The sequence below is a fragment of the Mesocricetus auratus genome, unplaced genomic scaffold (assembly GCF_017639785.1).
Source record: "Mesocricetus auratus isolate SY011 unplaced genomic scaffold, BCM_Maur_2.0 Super-Scaffold_100676, whole genome shotgun sequence".
Taxonomy (NCBI): Eukaryota; Metazoa; Chordata; class Mammalia; order Rodentia; family Cricetidae; genus Mesocricetus; species Mesocricetus auratus.
The window spans coordinates 102,421,292-102,436,279 of NW_024429266.1; the positions used below are offsets into that span (position 1 = coordinate 102,421,292).

General features: G+C 57.6%; 1 protein-coding gene across 4 annotated transcripts in view; it reads left to right on the top strand.

Annotated features, from left to right (window-relative positions):
- Positions 1 to 13,302, top strand: part of Arid3a (AT-rich interaction domain 3A) — a 30,300-nt gene extending 16,998 nt beyond the window's left edge. For 3 of the 4 annotated variants that reach the window (XM_005083336.4, XM_013122961.3, XM_040739105.1), the window contains exons 4-9: positions 4,539 to 4,611; positions 6,736 to 6,919; positions 7,354 to 7,601; positions 8,840 to 9,136; positions 9,734 to 9,832; positions 10,210 to 13,302. In XM_005083336.4, coding sequence (XP_005083393.1) covers positions 4,539 to 4,611; positions 6,736 to 6,919; positions 7,354 to 7,601; positions 8,840 to 9,136; positions 9,734 to 9,832; positions 10,210 to 10,391 — 1,083 coding nt within the window. In that variant the 3' untranslated portion in view covers positions 10,392 to 13,302. The remainder of the gene's footprint in view (positions 1 to 4,538; positions 4,612 to 6,735; positions 6,920 to 7,353; positions 7,602 to 8,839; positions 9,137 to 9,733; positions 9,833 to 10,209) is intronic. The other variant, XM_040739106.1, reaches the window with a different exon arrangement.
- Positions 13,303 to 14,988: the final 1,686 nt, after the last annotated feature.

Here is a 14,988-nt window from a genome sequence, read left to right on the forward strand (position 1 = left end):
TCACAGCCTGGTAGTTGGTGTGGCTGCCACCTGTGGTCCCATCATGGCGAGCAGCCAGGGGACAGATGAGTCGGGATTGCTTCAGGTGAGGCTAGCCTGGGCTCATGGACCCCTATCAAAAAAAGCAAATCCCAAACTGTCCCATCAGTCAGGCAGGTACCTGTCACAGGGCCCAGGGTGTCAAACCCAGGCCACAGCCAGTGTCTGTCTTCTGCTGTACCCAAACTGGGTGACTGCAGGGAGTGTCCATGCTGGGGTCCACCCCACCTGGCACCAGTCCCAGGTGGGGCCGTGTGGACTTTGGAGCCCTGGGGAGCCCGCAGGGGGCCTGGGCTGCCACAGTCTGGGGGACAAAGGTTTTCTCAGGGGCCTCCTACACATGTATACACACTCAGCGCAGCTTTTTTTTTTTTAACTGCCGGGGACAGCCAGGGCCCCTCAGCTCTGAGGACACCGCCCTGGGCCCTTGTGGGAACGGCCCTGGCTGCCCAGGTGTGGTCAGAACAGAAACCTACAGATGGGATGTTATCTGGGCCCGGGGCCCGCCAGATCTGGAAGGGGTGTTTGTGGTGACCACTCAGGTCTGTCACCCCAGCTCACAGGAGGAAGAAGCAAGAGGGTCCCAGGAGTTCCAGGTTAGACCTCGCCTCAAAAAAGCCAGACTACCGTTTGTGAACAATTCACCAGCAAAAAACAGTCAAAAGGAAAAAACAAGAGCCAGACGGTGGTGGCGCACGCCTTTAATCCCAGCACTCAGGAGACAGAGGCAGGCGGATCTCTGTGAGTTCGAGGTCAGCCTGGTCTACAGTGAGTTCCAGGACAGCCAGGGCTACACAGAGAAACCCTGTCTCAAAAATCCAAAGGGGAACCCCCCAACAAAAGGTCTCTGGTGAGCCGAGGAGGTCGGGTAATGTGAGCCAGGGCTGTAGAGCAGGAGATGTGCTCACACTCCTGAGGAGATGTGCTCATACTCCTGAGAAGATGTGCTCACACTCCTGAGAAGGAGCTGCTTGGTTGACCGCAAAGGGGAGGCGAGAAGGACAGTGCTTACAAAGTGAGCGCCTGCTGTATGCCTTTATCCCGGCAACCCGAAGCCAGTTTGCAGACGAAGCAGAAGGGTTGTTCTGCTGCAAGGCCCAAGAAAGCATGCATACGTAATGAGCACTTATTAGACAACTGCTGTGTACTCTGAGTCAGATAAGGAAAACCTCTCACAGTATTGGGCCCTGGGCTAGAATGGGGGACGGGGACACTGTCCCCCCAGAGCCTGCTCTCCAGGGTGGGATGCACCCCCCTCAGAGGACAGCCAGAGGGGCAGGATGTCCATAAAGCCGCCCGGCTTTTACGGCCTGTCTTTGTTGTTGACCCTCCCCCATAGCAGCTGGGGATCCCCGTGGGTCCCCCATTTATAGCTTTGGATTGATGTCCTGTCCCTGCAGATGTCTGAGCAGGCCCGACACTGACCGGTCAGCGTCTCAGCATCTCCTGTTAGAACAGGCATTACACAGCGCCTGGTTTCCCCAGAGGCACCAGTGCTCTGAAGCTCGGGTGGAACTGTTGTTTGGGGGTAGCGGTTGTTTTGTTTTGAGACCGGGTCTCACGTAGCCCAGGCTGGCCTTGAACTCCCGACCCTCCTGCCTCCACCTCCGGAGTGCTGGCATGACAGGTGTGCCCCACAAAGACGCCTGGTTTATGGGGTTCTGAGGGGTGGAACCCACAGCCTCATGAGTGTTGGGCGAGCGCTCCGCCCACTGAGCTACCAACTGGCTACACTTTCGTCTTGGGCTTCCCAGTGAAGATGGGGAAACTGAGGAAGGAGGCTTTAGCGGTGTCTTGTGGAGGGGGCTGAGGAGCCTGGGCTCTGCACAGGGCTTCCAGCCCTTCCAGGGGGCGGGTCCTTCCTCCTCTCCAGTGTTGGGGGCTCTGGCCACGCCCCGTCACAGGGCTCCACCCGCGTTGCCCTGCCCAGGTAGCCGCTTGAGGAAATCAGGTTGCACTGCGAAGCGATTATTAAGTGATTGCCGTGTCCTGGGCACACCCATGGTCCCACACTCTCCGGTGCTGGTGCTCCCCACCAGTGAAGGCGGAACCCCCTTAGGGAAGTGTGGGAGACTCCAGCTGGTTCTGGGCGCTTGTGCGCGGCACCCAGGGGCCCCGCTCCCCTCAGGCAGCCTGGGAGGGAGACCGGCCTCCCTGGACTTAGGAATGTGGGCCGGCCAGTCTGGCGCTGGCGGCCCGGGGTGGGGCGCAGACAAAGCCGGGCCGCTGACAGCCAAGGCCACCCAGGGCCGAGGCCTGGACTCCCTGTCCATGGTCTCCATCCATTGAACGGATGGAGAAACTGAGTCTTGGGCAGGGTTGCTGTTGGAAGGATGGCCTGGGATGGCCCCAGCTGCCCACTGGGAGGCTCCCACCAAGCTTTTGGAGACTAAATGATGGATCACGCAGACCCAGGTGTAATTGGTGGTTTCAAGGCCCCCCACAGTCCTGCCAGCTGCATTCCTGGTGGTTAATGTGAAGCCTGGTGTTCAGCTGAGCATTCTAATTATCTCCCCCCAGCTGGGTCAGTGTGTCCCCCCTGGGTCAGTGTGTCCCCACAGCTGGGTCAGTGTGTCCCCCCTGGGTCAGTGTGTCCCCCCTGGGTCAGTGTGTCCCCACAGCTGGGTCAGTGTGTCCCCCCTGGGTCAGTGTGTCCCTCTGGGTCAGTGTGTCCCCCCTGGGTCAGTGTGTGTCCCCCCTGGGTCAGTGTGTCCCCCCTGGGTCAGTGTGTCCCCACAGCTGGGTCACTGTGTCCCCCCTGGGTCAGTGTGTCCCCCTGGGTCAGTGTGTCCCCCCTGGGTCAGTGTGTCCCCCCTGGGTCAGTGTGTGTCCCCCTGGGTCAGTGTGTCCCCACAGCTGGGTCACTGTGTCCCCCCTGGGTCAGTGTGTCCCCCCTGGGTCAGTGTGTCCCCCCTGGGTCAGTGTGTCCCCCTGGGTCAGTGTGTGTCCCCCTGGGTCAGTGTGTGTCCCCCTGGGTCACTGTGTCCCCCCTGGGTCAGTGTGTCCCCCCTGGGTCAGTGTGTCCCCCCGGGTCAGTGTGTCCCCCTGGGTCAGTGTGTCCCCCTGGGTCAGTGTGTGTCCCCCCTGGGTCAGTGTGTCCCCCCTGGGTCAGTGTGTGTCCCCCTGGGTCACTGTGTCCCCCCTGGGTCACTGTGTCCCCACAGCTGGGTCAGTGTGTCCCCCCTGGGTCAGTGTGTCCCCCCTGGGTCAGTGTGTCCCCCCTGGGTCAGTGTGTCCCCCCTGGGTCAGTGTGTCCCCCCTGGGTCAGTGTGTGTCCCCCTGGGTCAGTGTGTCCCCCTGGGTCAGTGTGTCCCCCTGGGTCAGTGTGTCCCCACAGCTGGGTCACTGTGTCCCCCCCTGGGTCAGTGTGTGTCCCCCTGGGTCACTGTGTCCCCCCCTGGGTCAGTGTGTCCCCCTGGGTCAGTGTGTCCCCCTGGGTCAGTGTGTGTCCCCCTGGGTCAGTGTGTCCCCACAGCTGGGTCAGTGTGTCCCCACAGCTGGGTCAGTGTGTCCCCCCTGGGTCAGTGTGTCCCCCTGGGTCAGTGTGTCCCCCCTGGGTCACTGTGTCCCCCCCTGGGTCAGTGTGTCCCCCCTGGGTCAGTGTGTCCCCCCTGGGTCAGTGTGTGTCCCCCTGGGTCAGTGTGTCCCCCCTGGGTCAGTGTGTCCCCCCTGGGTCAGTGTGTCCCCCCTGGGTCAGTGTGTGTCCCCCTGGGTCAGTGTGTCCCCCCCTGGGTCAGTGTGTGTCCCCCTGGGTCAGTGTGTGTCCCCCTGGGTCAGTGTGTGTCCCCCCTGGGTCAGTGTGTGTCCCCCTGGGTCAGTGTGTCCCCCTGGGTCAGTGTGTCCCCCCTGGGTCAGTGTGTGTCCCCCTGGGTCAGTGTGTGTCCCCCCTGGGTCAGTGTGTCCCCCTGGGTCAGTGTGTCCCCCCTGGGTCAGTGTGTCCCCCCTGGGTCAGTGTGTGTCCCCCCTGGGTCAAGTGTGTGTCCCCCTAGGTCAGTGTGTGTCCCCCTGGGTCAGTGTGTGTCCCCCTGGGTCAGTGTGTCCCCCCTGGGTCAGTGTGTCCCAGGACTCTGTCTTGTGACAGCAGTCCCTGAGTCACTCCACCCCCACACTGGGTGGGCAGAGGCTTAGTCTACATAGGAGACAAGACAGGGACCCCAGGTGCTCAGGGTTTGGATGACTGAGTAGATGGATTGAAGGACTGTCAGTGTCGCTGTGCCTCAGTTTCCTTGTGGGACAATGTCCAGAGCTCCTACTGCTGGGAGAGGTGGGAAGGACACTTCCTGCGGCTTTGGGGACCCAGGACTGAGAACCCCTGTCTCCCTTCCGGTCCCCCAGGTCTGGGCATTGGTTAGTGAGCCCTGCATGAGGTGGAGGCGGGTCAGCATTGTGTCATCTTGGGGTGTATGGGGCTGGCTGAGTTTCTGCTGCTGTCCCCCTCCTACCCCCTGTGGTGGGGACATGTCCCTCCTGCCCACTGACCACCCCTACTCTGTCTGCAGCTCTATGAACTGGACGCAGATCCCAAGAGGAAGGAGTTCCTGGACGACCTGTTCAGCTTCATGCAGAAGCGGGGTGAGGAGGGAGTGCTCCCCAAACTCTGACTGTCCCCAGCTCCAGGTGGACAGGGCCCTGGGGGATTCACTCTCCACCATAGGTTGGGAACAGCTGGGTCGTTATAATCCCAGGGAGGAAACTGAGGTCCAGAGAGGGTGGAGGCCTCAGCCATGGAAGCAGGAAGGGGCGGGGGGGGGGACCTGAGGCCGGCCCAGGCCACCGCTGGGGCCCAGCTTCTGTAAACACAAACCTCCAGGCCTGCCCACCGGAAGGCAGAGAGAAGGGGTACTGTGGCCTCCTGATCCCGGCCCAGCCCGGTGGCCTCTCGAGTTAACCCCTCCATGTCGGGGCGGGGCCAGCCGGTCGCTGTGGGTGTGGGGCGGACATTGTGCTATCCGCAGAGCCCAGCCACCTTCAGTCCAGCCCTGCTGCCCTCCGTGTGGCCTCGTGGCCGTGTGGCCAGAGAGATCGCCCATCCCTCTGTTATCATCAGCCCCCACCTGCCAGAGTCCCACACACAGCAGGAGGCCTCCAGCTGCCCGGAGGCCACATAGCTGGCCGTCCTAACCACCACCCCCACCCCCCATAATGGGGTCAGCAAGGCCAGGGACCTCGAGGCTGTAGTAGCCACTGACCACAAAGGGCTGTGAAAGTCATCCACATTTAACCCTGCCTCCCTAACCAAGTCAAACCAACAAACTCCTGTGTAGCCCTCAAAACCCCAGGTCTGCTGCCACCTTGGGTACTTTCTCCTGAGGTCCTTAGTGATTTGGAGTCGGTATTGAAACCGCCACCCTTGCCCAGCCAGCACAACCCACCACCCATGGGTCCTTTTTTAGAGGGACAGATGACTCCTGGCATCAAATAGCAGAGGCCTTGAAACAAATTTTCCTCAGAAGTCTCTGGAGACGGGAAATGGGGGTGTATCCTGCCTGCCCCCTGCCAGGTTCCCCACCCTTCCCTCACCCCGGCCTCAGCCCTCCCTCGGGCTCCTAGACTTCATATAAACTTCCTTCTCCTCTGGTTAAGACTGCCCTGCCCACCTCCTGGCCTCTCTCTAGGGTTGAGCTGTGATCAAACAGGGTGGTGGGTTCGAGACCCACCTTCCCACAGCCGCCCTGGGCTCCGCTTGATTCACACGGGAGTTTTTACAACTTGGGAGAGAACAGGGAGAGGGTCTCCCAGTGCTGAGTTTCTGGGGCCGTGGAGTCCGTGGGACAGGTGAACCAGGCGCCCCGGAGCCTCAGTTTCCCCATCAGGAAAGGGGGTGGAGGTGTCCCCTCTCACGTCAGTGGCTGGGGTGGAGGCCGTCTTCAGCATTCTCTATTGAGTACTTGCTGTACAGCAGGCTGGGGCGTCCGCATAAGGATGGCTGGGAGAGCCTCCGGAGCCTAGAACCTCCCAGACAGAAGTCAGAGTTGGGCAGAGGTTAGGCTCTGAGATGGGGACATAGGCAAAATCTCTGGGAGTCACCGGATGTTGGTGACACTTCTAATCCTAGTACTTGGGAGGCAGAAGTAGGCGGATCTTGGTGAATTTGGGTTCAGCTGGGGCTACACAGAAAACCCGTGTCTCAAAAAATTAGAAAAAGAAAAAACCTCTGGGAGTTGAGTTGGCAGAATGGTGCGGGGATCTGTGTGTAGCAGGTCTGGGAAACGGACGTCCTGGGAGGTGAGGTTCCGAGGGATGACAGGGTGTCACTAGATACAAGATGGGTGCCCCTGCTTCCTGAACTGACAACCCATTAGCTGCCCACCCCGCTAGAGACCGCAGCCCCCTGGGGACGGCTGAGGAGGGGCAGGGCTGAGCAGTGATGCCTGTGGTTGGCTGGCAGCTCCTGCTGTTGGAGACCTGGAGCGGGAATAACCAGGCCCCGGTGTCTACTGACTGTCCCCAGGGTGGTCGCCGGCCTCTCTCTTCTAGCCCCTCCTCTGCCCTAATGTCTTGGGGAAACTGAGGCTAGCAGGGGCATGGCCTGGGGTCACACCACTCTGGGAGCTGTTAGGGGGAGTGTGTAGGTGACTGCCACACGGAAAGACCTGGGGTGGGGTGGGGAGAAAAGGGACGGCCCTCAGCACCCTGCGGGGCCCTGGACACCTTACTCCTGCCTGCCCTTAGCAGCCCCTCCCTGGTGTCCCCCAGGCACGCCCGTGAACCGCATCCCTATCATGGCCAAGCAAGTCCTGGACCTGTTCATGCTGTATGTGCTGGTGACTGAGAAGGGGGGCCTCGTGGAGGTCATCAACAAGAAGCTGTGGCGGGAGATCACCAAGGGGCTCAACCTGCCCACCTCCATCACCAGCGCCGCCTTCACGCTGCGGACACAGTGAGTGCGGGCTGCGCCACCTCCTGAGAGCACCCCCATAACGCCATGACCTCCTGAGACCACCCCCATAACGCCATGACCTCCTGAGACCACCCCCATAACGCCATGACCTCCTGAGACCACCCCCATAACGCCATGGCCTCCTGAGACCACCCCCATAATGCCATGACCTCCTGAGGGCAACCCCATAATGCCATGACCTCCTGAGGGCACCCCTATAATGTCATGACCTCCTGAGAGCACCCCCATAACATCCATGACCTCCTGAGAGCACCCCCATAACAGCCATGACCTCCTGAGAGCACCCCCATAACAGCCATGACCTCCCGAGGTAGCCCTCCTGCTGCTCCTGAGATACTGAGTCCCCTTCGTGAGCTTGTGGCAGGGTGACACTCCCTGGTTGTCGCCGGTGCCATCCTGCTCCCTGTCCACAGGTACATGAAGTATCTTTACCCCTATGAGTGCGAACGACGCGGCCTGAGCAGCCCCAACGAGCTCCAGGCCGCCATAGACAGCAACCGCAGGGAGGGCCGGCGCCAGAGCTTCGGGGGCTCGCTTTTCGCCTACTCGCCCAGTGGGGCCCACAACGTGCTGTCCTCGCCCAAGCTACCAGTGACTTCCCTGGGCCTTGCTGCCAGCACCAATGGCAGCTCCATCACTCCGGCACCCAAGATCAAGAAAGGTGAACCATGTGAGGGAATGAGCTCATCCCTTTCTTGTTTGATTTTCAAGACAGGGCTTCTCTCTGCGTAGCTTTGGAGCCTGTCCTGGAGCTCGCTCTGTAGCCCAGGCCGGCATTGAACTCACAGAGATCCGCCTGCCTCTGCCTCCCGAGTGCTGGGGTTAAAGGCGTGGCCACCACCGCCCAGTGAGGTTATCCTTTTATTTCTCTGGGTAACAGCCGTGATAAACCTGAGTTAGTGGGAAAGAGTTCTCCTGTCCAGCCCGGCTGTTGTTACCGAGGCAGGCATTACTAGTCAGTCCCTGGTCCCAGTCCCCTGTCTACAGTGTCACACATGCTTGGCATGTCCTGCTGCTGATGGACAGAGAGAGCTGCCTGAGGCGCCATGCACAGTGCTGGGTTCGGTCAGACTGAAGCACTTGATGACGTTTCCAGTGATTAACAGCTCGATTTGAAATGACACGGGAACACCTTCAGCAGACATTACTACTTAAGCTCTGGCTTTCACGCTGGACCCACATGAGGGCAGGCAGGATCAGCTGAGCGCTCTACTCCTTTCTAAACCCAGCATTGCTAATCGACTGCAGCATCAGTCTCTTGTGCGTGGCAAGCATCACTTACTAAGAGGTCACTTCTGTTTCCTTCTGAGCTCTGGAGACGTCTGGCCTTTACCAGACATGGACAAAGTGCCCTCATGACACTACCCTTGAATCATCCTAAACCTAATGCTGGGTACCCCTGGGCAACTCGGTAATCCTTTCTGAGCCTGCCTTTCACATCAGAGGTGGGAGGCCCAGGTCCACATGTCCCCAATAAGAAAGTGACCTTTTATGTAGATGTCACTAGTCGGGTTGATGGCGGTCTTCTCTGCGGAGGCTCTAAGTTCTTCCCAGCGCACACACGGCACTGCTGAGGCGGTAACTCGGTGGTTGGAGAATGCCTGCCCAGCTAGCAGGAAGTCCTAGGTGCCATTCCAACACCGTGTTAGCGAGGTGTGGTGGTACATGCCTGTCAGCCCAGCACTTGGGAGGGAGGTGAATCAGTTCACAGTCATCTTTAGCTACAAAGTGAGTGTGAGGCCAGCCTGGGCTACATGAGACTCCAAACCAAACCAGCAAGCCTTGGGATGGGGAGTGCAGGCTGTTCAGGTTTCACAGGGTCAGCTCCCACCTCGGTGGAGGCAAAGCCCACTGCTCTTCCCTGGCAGTCCCTTGACCGTTTGCTCTGATTCTGTCCAGAGGAAGACTCTGCCATCCCCATCCCAGTCCCGGGCCGCCTGCCTGTATCTTTGGCGGGCCATCCCGTCGTGGCAGCCCAGGCAGCTGCTGTGCAAGCGGCTGCGGCCCAGGCAGCCGTGGCAGCGCAGGCAGCCGCCTTGGAGCAGCTCCGGGAGAAGCTGGAATCTACGGAGCCACCGGAGAAAAAGATGGCCTTGGTTGCTGATGAGCAGCAACGTCTCATGCAGCGAGCTCTGCAGCAGAACTTCCTGGCCATGACGGCCCAGCTGCCCATGAACATCCGGATCAATAGCCAAGGTACCCTGAACTTGGCACCCTCCACAGTCCATGCATGCCGGGCAAAATAAGCCATTCTATGTAAAGAGCGCTGGCAAATCAGTCAGAAAGGGGTTACCAAGAGCTGGTTCGTTCATGCATAAAACTGAGTCTGTCTAGTTGGGAATCTGTAAGTTCCTAGGAGGTGTTAACATTTATCAGAGTTTGTTTCACATGGAGTCCTTGGACTCACACATGGTGTTGCCGACCCCAGCAGGAGGCTGAAGCAGGAAGATGGTGAGTTCAAGGCTAGTCTGAGCTACAGCATAAAACCTGGTCATAAAAAATAAATAGGCCAGGTGGTGGTGGCGCAGCCTTTAACCCCAGCACTCGGGAGGCAGAGGCAGGCGGATCTCTGCGAGTTTGAGGCCAGCCTGGTCTACAGAGTGAGTTCCAGAACAGCCTCCAAAACAATACAGAGAAACCCTGTCTCAAAAAACAAACAAAAAAATAGTAAATGAATAAATAAAATGACCCCACTCCCCAAAATTAAAAAGGCCTCATAGAGGGGGCAGCCAGGAAGCAAGCCACTCCGCAGGCGTAGCCCTGACCCCAGTGGTGGCTCTCTTGTCCCCACAGCCTCTGAGAGCCGCCAGGACTCAGCTGTGAGCCTCAGCAGCGCCAATGGGAGCAACAGTATTAGCATGTCTGTGGAGATGAACGGCATCGTGTACACAGGTGAGCCGAGGGTCCCCTCCCGCATCTCGCCACGCACCGCTGCTGTCAAGCCTGCACCACTTGGGGCTATGGGGCGGTCACTCCTGTGAGAGTCGGTTTACCCCGCGCACTGCGGGTCCCGGGGATTGAACTCGGGGCATCCAGCTTGGCAGCAAGCGCCTCTGCCCACTGAGCCATTTGCCAGCCCTCCTACGGATCTTTTGAGACTGGGTCTTGCCAACACACCCTGGCTGGCCTAGAACTCTCTCTCTCTCTCTGTAGCCCAGGTTGGCCCGCCTCATAAATTGCTGGGCTCCCAGGCCTGTGCCGCCCACACTGTTCAGTAGACAGTCGTGGGCGGGCACCGTTACGAGCCCCTCCCTTTGTTCTTGTCTCAGGGGTGCTGTTTGCTCAGCCACCACCCCCTACACCACCCTCCGCCCCCAGCAAGGGCAGCATTGGTACCAACAACACCGTGGGCAGCCGAACAGGAGCCGGCGGCGGGACCGGCAGCAGCCAGGTGGGCCTGGCCGGAGCGTCTGCGCCCATCACATCTACCTCAAACAACTCCTTGCCTTAAAGGAGATCAAGTCGTGTCGCTGCCCACCCACCACGGGGACCACACAGCCACATGGGGACCTGGGACATCGGAAGAATCCCAGCGGGCTGGGCAGATTCCCAAGGAGCCACACTGACGCCAAAAAGGAGAGAGAGAGAAAAAATATATATAAATATATATAATACATATATAGAGAGATAGATAGAGAAACAGATTTAATAAATCAGGGCAGAGAACACTTGAATCTCTCAGGTTTTGGAGACTCCGAGAAATGGATTTGACAAGGGCCACCAAGGCAACTTGAAGCAGGAGGCCACCTTTCCAGAGGCTTCCATGGGGGTCTGGCTTGACCCGCCCAGTTCAAGCTCGACTATTTACCTCATGAATCCCAGCACTGTGTTCTCACTTGGGTCTTTTTTTTGTTGTTGTTGTTCCTGGGCCCTTAACTGTGGTTCCTTCTGGGAAAACCAACCAAGCCAGAGCCAGGATCGTTGTTTTATTTCATTCTCCTTGGAAGCTATGAATTTTTTTTTCCATTTTTAAACGAGATCTCAGCATTCAGATGGAAATTTTTTAAAGGTTTTGGGGTTTCCGATTTTGTAAATATTCTATTATATTCTGGATGGTGGAGATTGGATCTCAGGAAGTGTCCCACCTGTATGTCTATATATTTGTGTTCATTCAGGGAAACAAACTTTTTTTTAAGAGGCAAAAGCACCAGCCACGGTCTCCCAGCCCCTTTGGTGTCCTGTGGAGCCCCTGACTCAGCACCTTGACAGGGCTGGCCTATGCTGGCTCTCAGCAAATTCCACAGTTCTCTGTCATGCTGGGCCCCGCCCACTGGCTCCATCATTCAGGGACCTGGATCGCTTACCCAGGACACAGAATGTTCTAGAAGCAGGTAGGGGGAGCCGCACACGGAATACAGTGGCCTCGTGTGTCTCAGGGATGAAGATCTGGACTCTCTGCCTGGATGGGTTGCTTCTGGGGAGGCAGGTGTGCCAGGCTTAGCTCAGGACAAGGAGTCTGCTGAGACAGGTCCGTAGCCTGTTCTCGTCTCTGTCGCTCCTCATGCTGGGAGCAGTTAAATATGGCCAGGACGGACCCTGGTCCTTGGTCCCGTGTCTTGGTCCCATCGTCCAAACGAACTGGGCGGTTCTTGGTAGGATGAGGAGAGCTGAATGTTATCCTTGGCTACCTATGCAGGTTGAGGTCAGCCTGGGCTACTTGAAACCCTGTCTCTACAAAGGGAGGACGGGGAGGCTGGGGGCAGTGGGACACGCCTTTAATTCTAGCATCGTGAGTAGGCCAGCCTGGTCATACAGCCAATTCCAAGCCACCTTGGGGCTACAGGAGACCCTGCCTCACAAAAGAAAACTGCATTTCGTTTGGGCCGAAGCTACCAGGGCAGAGATGACACAATCTCCCCCTGATAGGGGGACCTTCCCTGGATTCTGCCTTGGTCGCTGTCCCCATGGGGGCCAGGACAGGAACTCGGGGTGAGCTGGGGCCCGTTTGTCCCCTGTCCTAGAAGTCCCCTTGCTCTGTCTCTCGCTGTGGGGACAGCCCCCTTCCTTGCTGTCTCAGGGTTGACGGCACCCCCTTCCCATCCTCCCAGGAGGAGGGTGTAGCCTTATTTGGAGGGGATGGGGAATCTCAGCTTTTCCTTCTGGAAGCTTCTGCCTGCCCCCTTTCGGGGCCACTGTGTTAGCCGCACAATCATTCCTGGTCACGGGTGTTGAGGGGGTCTCTGTCCCCTTCTGACAACTCTGTGCAAAGTAGACCTCTGTGGGTAACCTGGCCTGGGGAGACAGGGGCCCGTCCCCCGTGTCCCTGGTAGGGTCTGATTGAGGGGGTCGCCTTGGTGGGCACATCCAGGGCATGTTTCTTTCTACCTCAGGTCTTTTGATGCCAAAAAGAAAAAAAAATGCACCCAGGTCACCCACTTTCCTGGTCGCCTGGTCCACAGTGGGGACGGGATGTCTGGGACTCTGAGTGGCCAGAAAGCGCCCACTGCCAAGGGGCCTTCCCACCAGGGCTCTGTGACTGTGGGGACACACTTGGTGGCCCTCCATGGTCCTGTCACCCAGCCCTTGGCATTCAGTGCAGTTGGCACTCATTATGCAAGCTGCCGTGGGCATGGGGCTGGACACAGTCATTGTCCACCCTGGGACCTCAGGGTTTGCGGGTCTGGGCAAGCCAGACCCCCCCAAACTCAGGGCAAAGAGGGTATAAGGGCAGGTGCGGGCTGCTTCTAGAACCTTCCCAGGGACAAGATGTTTCTGCAATCTTCCTGGTGGCACTTCTGCTGGCCACCAGGCCGTATGTATGTCTGTCTGTCTGTCCAGCTGCAGTGGGTGGGTGGGCATGGGGCTTGGAAACAGCTGAGTTAGTGTTTTCTGAGAGTTATCTATCTGTATAGTCTTACGGGATTTTTCTCTTTTTTTTTTTTTTTTTGGTCATTTTTACACACTTCATTTTTTTCCCCCAACCCCACATAATTTTGGCTTTTGTGGATTTTATTTTAACTTCTGGGTAAAGGTGAGCTAAGTTGTTTTGTTCAGAACATGTGAACCTTTTAGTTTCTTGGGGTGGGAGGGGTTTGTCGGACAGTGTGGGGTCCCACACCAACTCAGGTAAAATGGAGTTTAAAAAAAAAAGAAAAAAATTTAAAAAGTAAAAAACTTTCTACCTCCGGTCAGTTCCCGCTGGGCTGTGGCCTGTGCGGAATATTCAGGAAAGTTCAACTGTTAACAGGAAAACTCAAACACAACAGCAACACAAATGTGATTTTTTGCAACTTAAAAAAAAAAACACTGAAAGTTTACATTTTATGACCTTATTGTGGATTGTATTTAAACCTCAGAAATATTTAACGCAATTGTAACCCTGTAAATGGATGAGATTAAAGAGTTGAGACACTTCTGTGGAAGGTTGACTCCATGCTGTTTTGGATTTGGGGGGGCGTGGGGAGGGCCCCTCCCTCAGACTGGAGTGTGGGTGAGGGCTGCCCCTGGTGGTTTCTTTTGCCGCAGGTCTGTCTGCTGTGTGGTATGTGCTCCAGGGTAACGCTGCCCCATGCAGAGCTGACGAGAGCAGCTTTTGGAAGTTGCTTCTCTTCCACCGTGTGTCCTGTCGACTGAACTCAGGGCAGCAGACTGGGGATGGGGTCCCCACCTGCTAAGCCATCTCCCTGGCTGCCATTTTCTGCCTTTCCTCCAGGAAAAAAAAATGGCCAGGCAGTGGTGGCACACCCCTTCATCCCCAACACTTGGAAGGCAAAGGCAGGAGGATGTCTGTAAGTTGGAGGCCAGCCTGGGCTACACAGACAAAGCCTGTCTCAAACACCCCCCCCCCCCCCCGCACATGCACACACTTCAGAAAAAAATTTACATTTTGAGAATTTCATACAATATATGTTGACCATATTCTTTTTGCAACAAGGTCTCACTACACGATCCTGGCTGGCCTGGAACCCAAGGCACACAGATCAATGTACCTCTGCCTCCCGGGTGTGAAGGAACGGCAGGCCTGACCTGTTTCGGGACCTTTGCACAGACCCTCCCATCTGTCTGGGAGGCATTCCCTTAGCGCCTAGGGACACCATCATCCCATCTTTGTCCCCTGGGCTAATGGCATGTGACATGCACACTTCTCCAGCAGCCAGGTGGAGGCCTCCTTGGAAGCCAGCTAACTCCCCAGGGCTCCCCGCCCCCAGCCCAGTTCACCTGTCACCCCGGAGACCAGGGCTCCTAGCAGTCCCTCCCCAGGCACAAGGGCACTCCTGCCTCAGCCTGGAGCACTGGGATCGAGGCACGCCTTACCACGCACCCTCTCCCAGCTTGACGGCTCCAAGCTGTGATGTGTGCCTCAGTGGGCACCAGGGAGGGGACAGTTGGGCCTTGGCAGCGACAGCTCAATGATTTGAGAGCAGAGAGGATCCCTGAACGTCAGCCCCACCCCCAGGGGACTGGGAGACTTAATGACTCGAGGTAATGGAAGCCAGGTGGACAGGCCCAGACCTTGGCTACTCTCCTCCTGCCTGCTCTGGCCAAGTCTGGCCCAGGCTGGTTACCGACAGAATTGAGGAAAACAACAGCTGGTTGACTCCTCCTGGTCCTGAAACCTGCATTTTACAGCTTCCAAGGAGAGAAGTCACCTGCCTGTCCCCAACACCACCTGGGGGACAAGGACCAACTTTTTTTTTAAGTCATCTCTCAGGCAAACTGGCTTGGCTGGGCCTGTTACTTCTCACTCCTCGGCCTAAGAGCCATCAGAGAGGGAACTGAGTGGCCCTGAGGCTGCACAGCCGTGGGCAACTTCTCAAGAGCCTGTACAGCAAGGTCCCACCCAGTGACCCCCAAAATATTCTCATTGGCAGAACAGAATCTGAGGGGGCCAGCAGAACCTCCCTCCTTTTGGGGGTCCACTGTCAAGCCTTCCTGAGGAGTGATGGTGTGCTGGTTTGTGGATTCCACAGGGGAGAAAGTGGAGGCAGGAGTTGTGTGGGCACTGACAATGTAGCCATGGAGTGTCTATGGGGGGAGTAAGGGCGCCTGTGCCTCAGTTTCCTCTGATCTGACTTCCCCATACCCTGCGTTTTCTCAGAGGCCTAGCT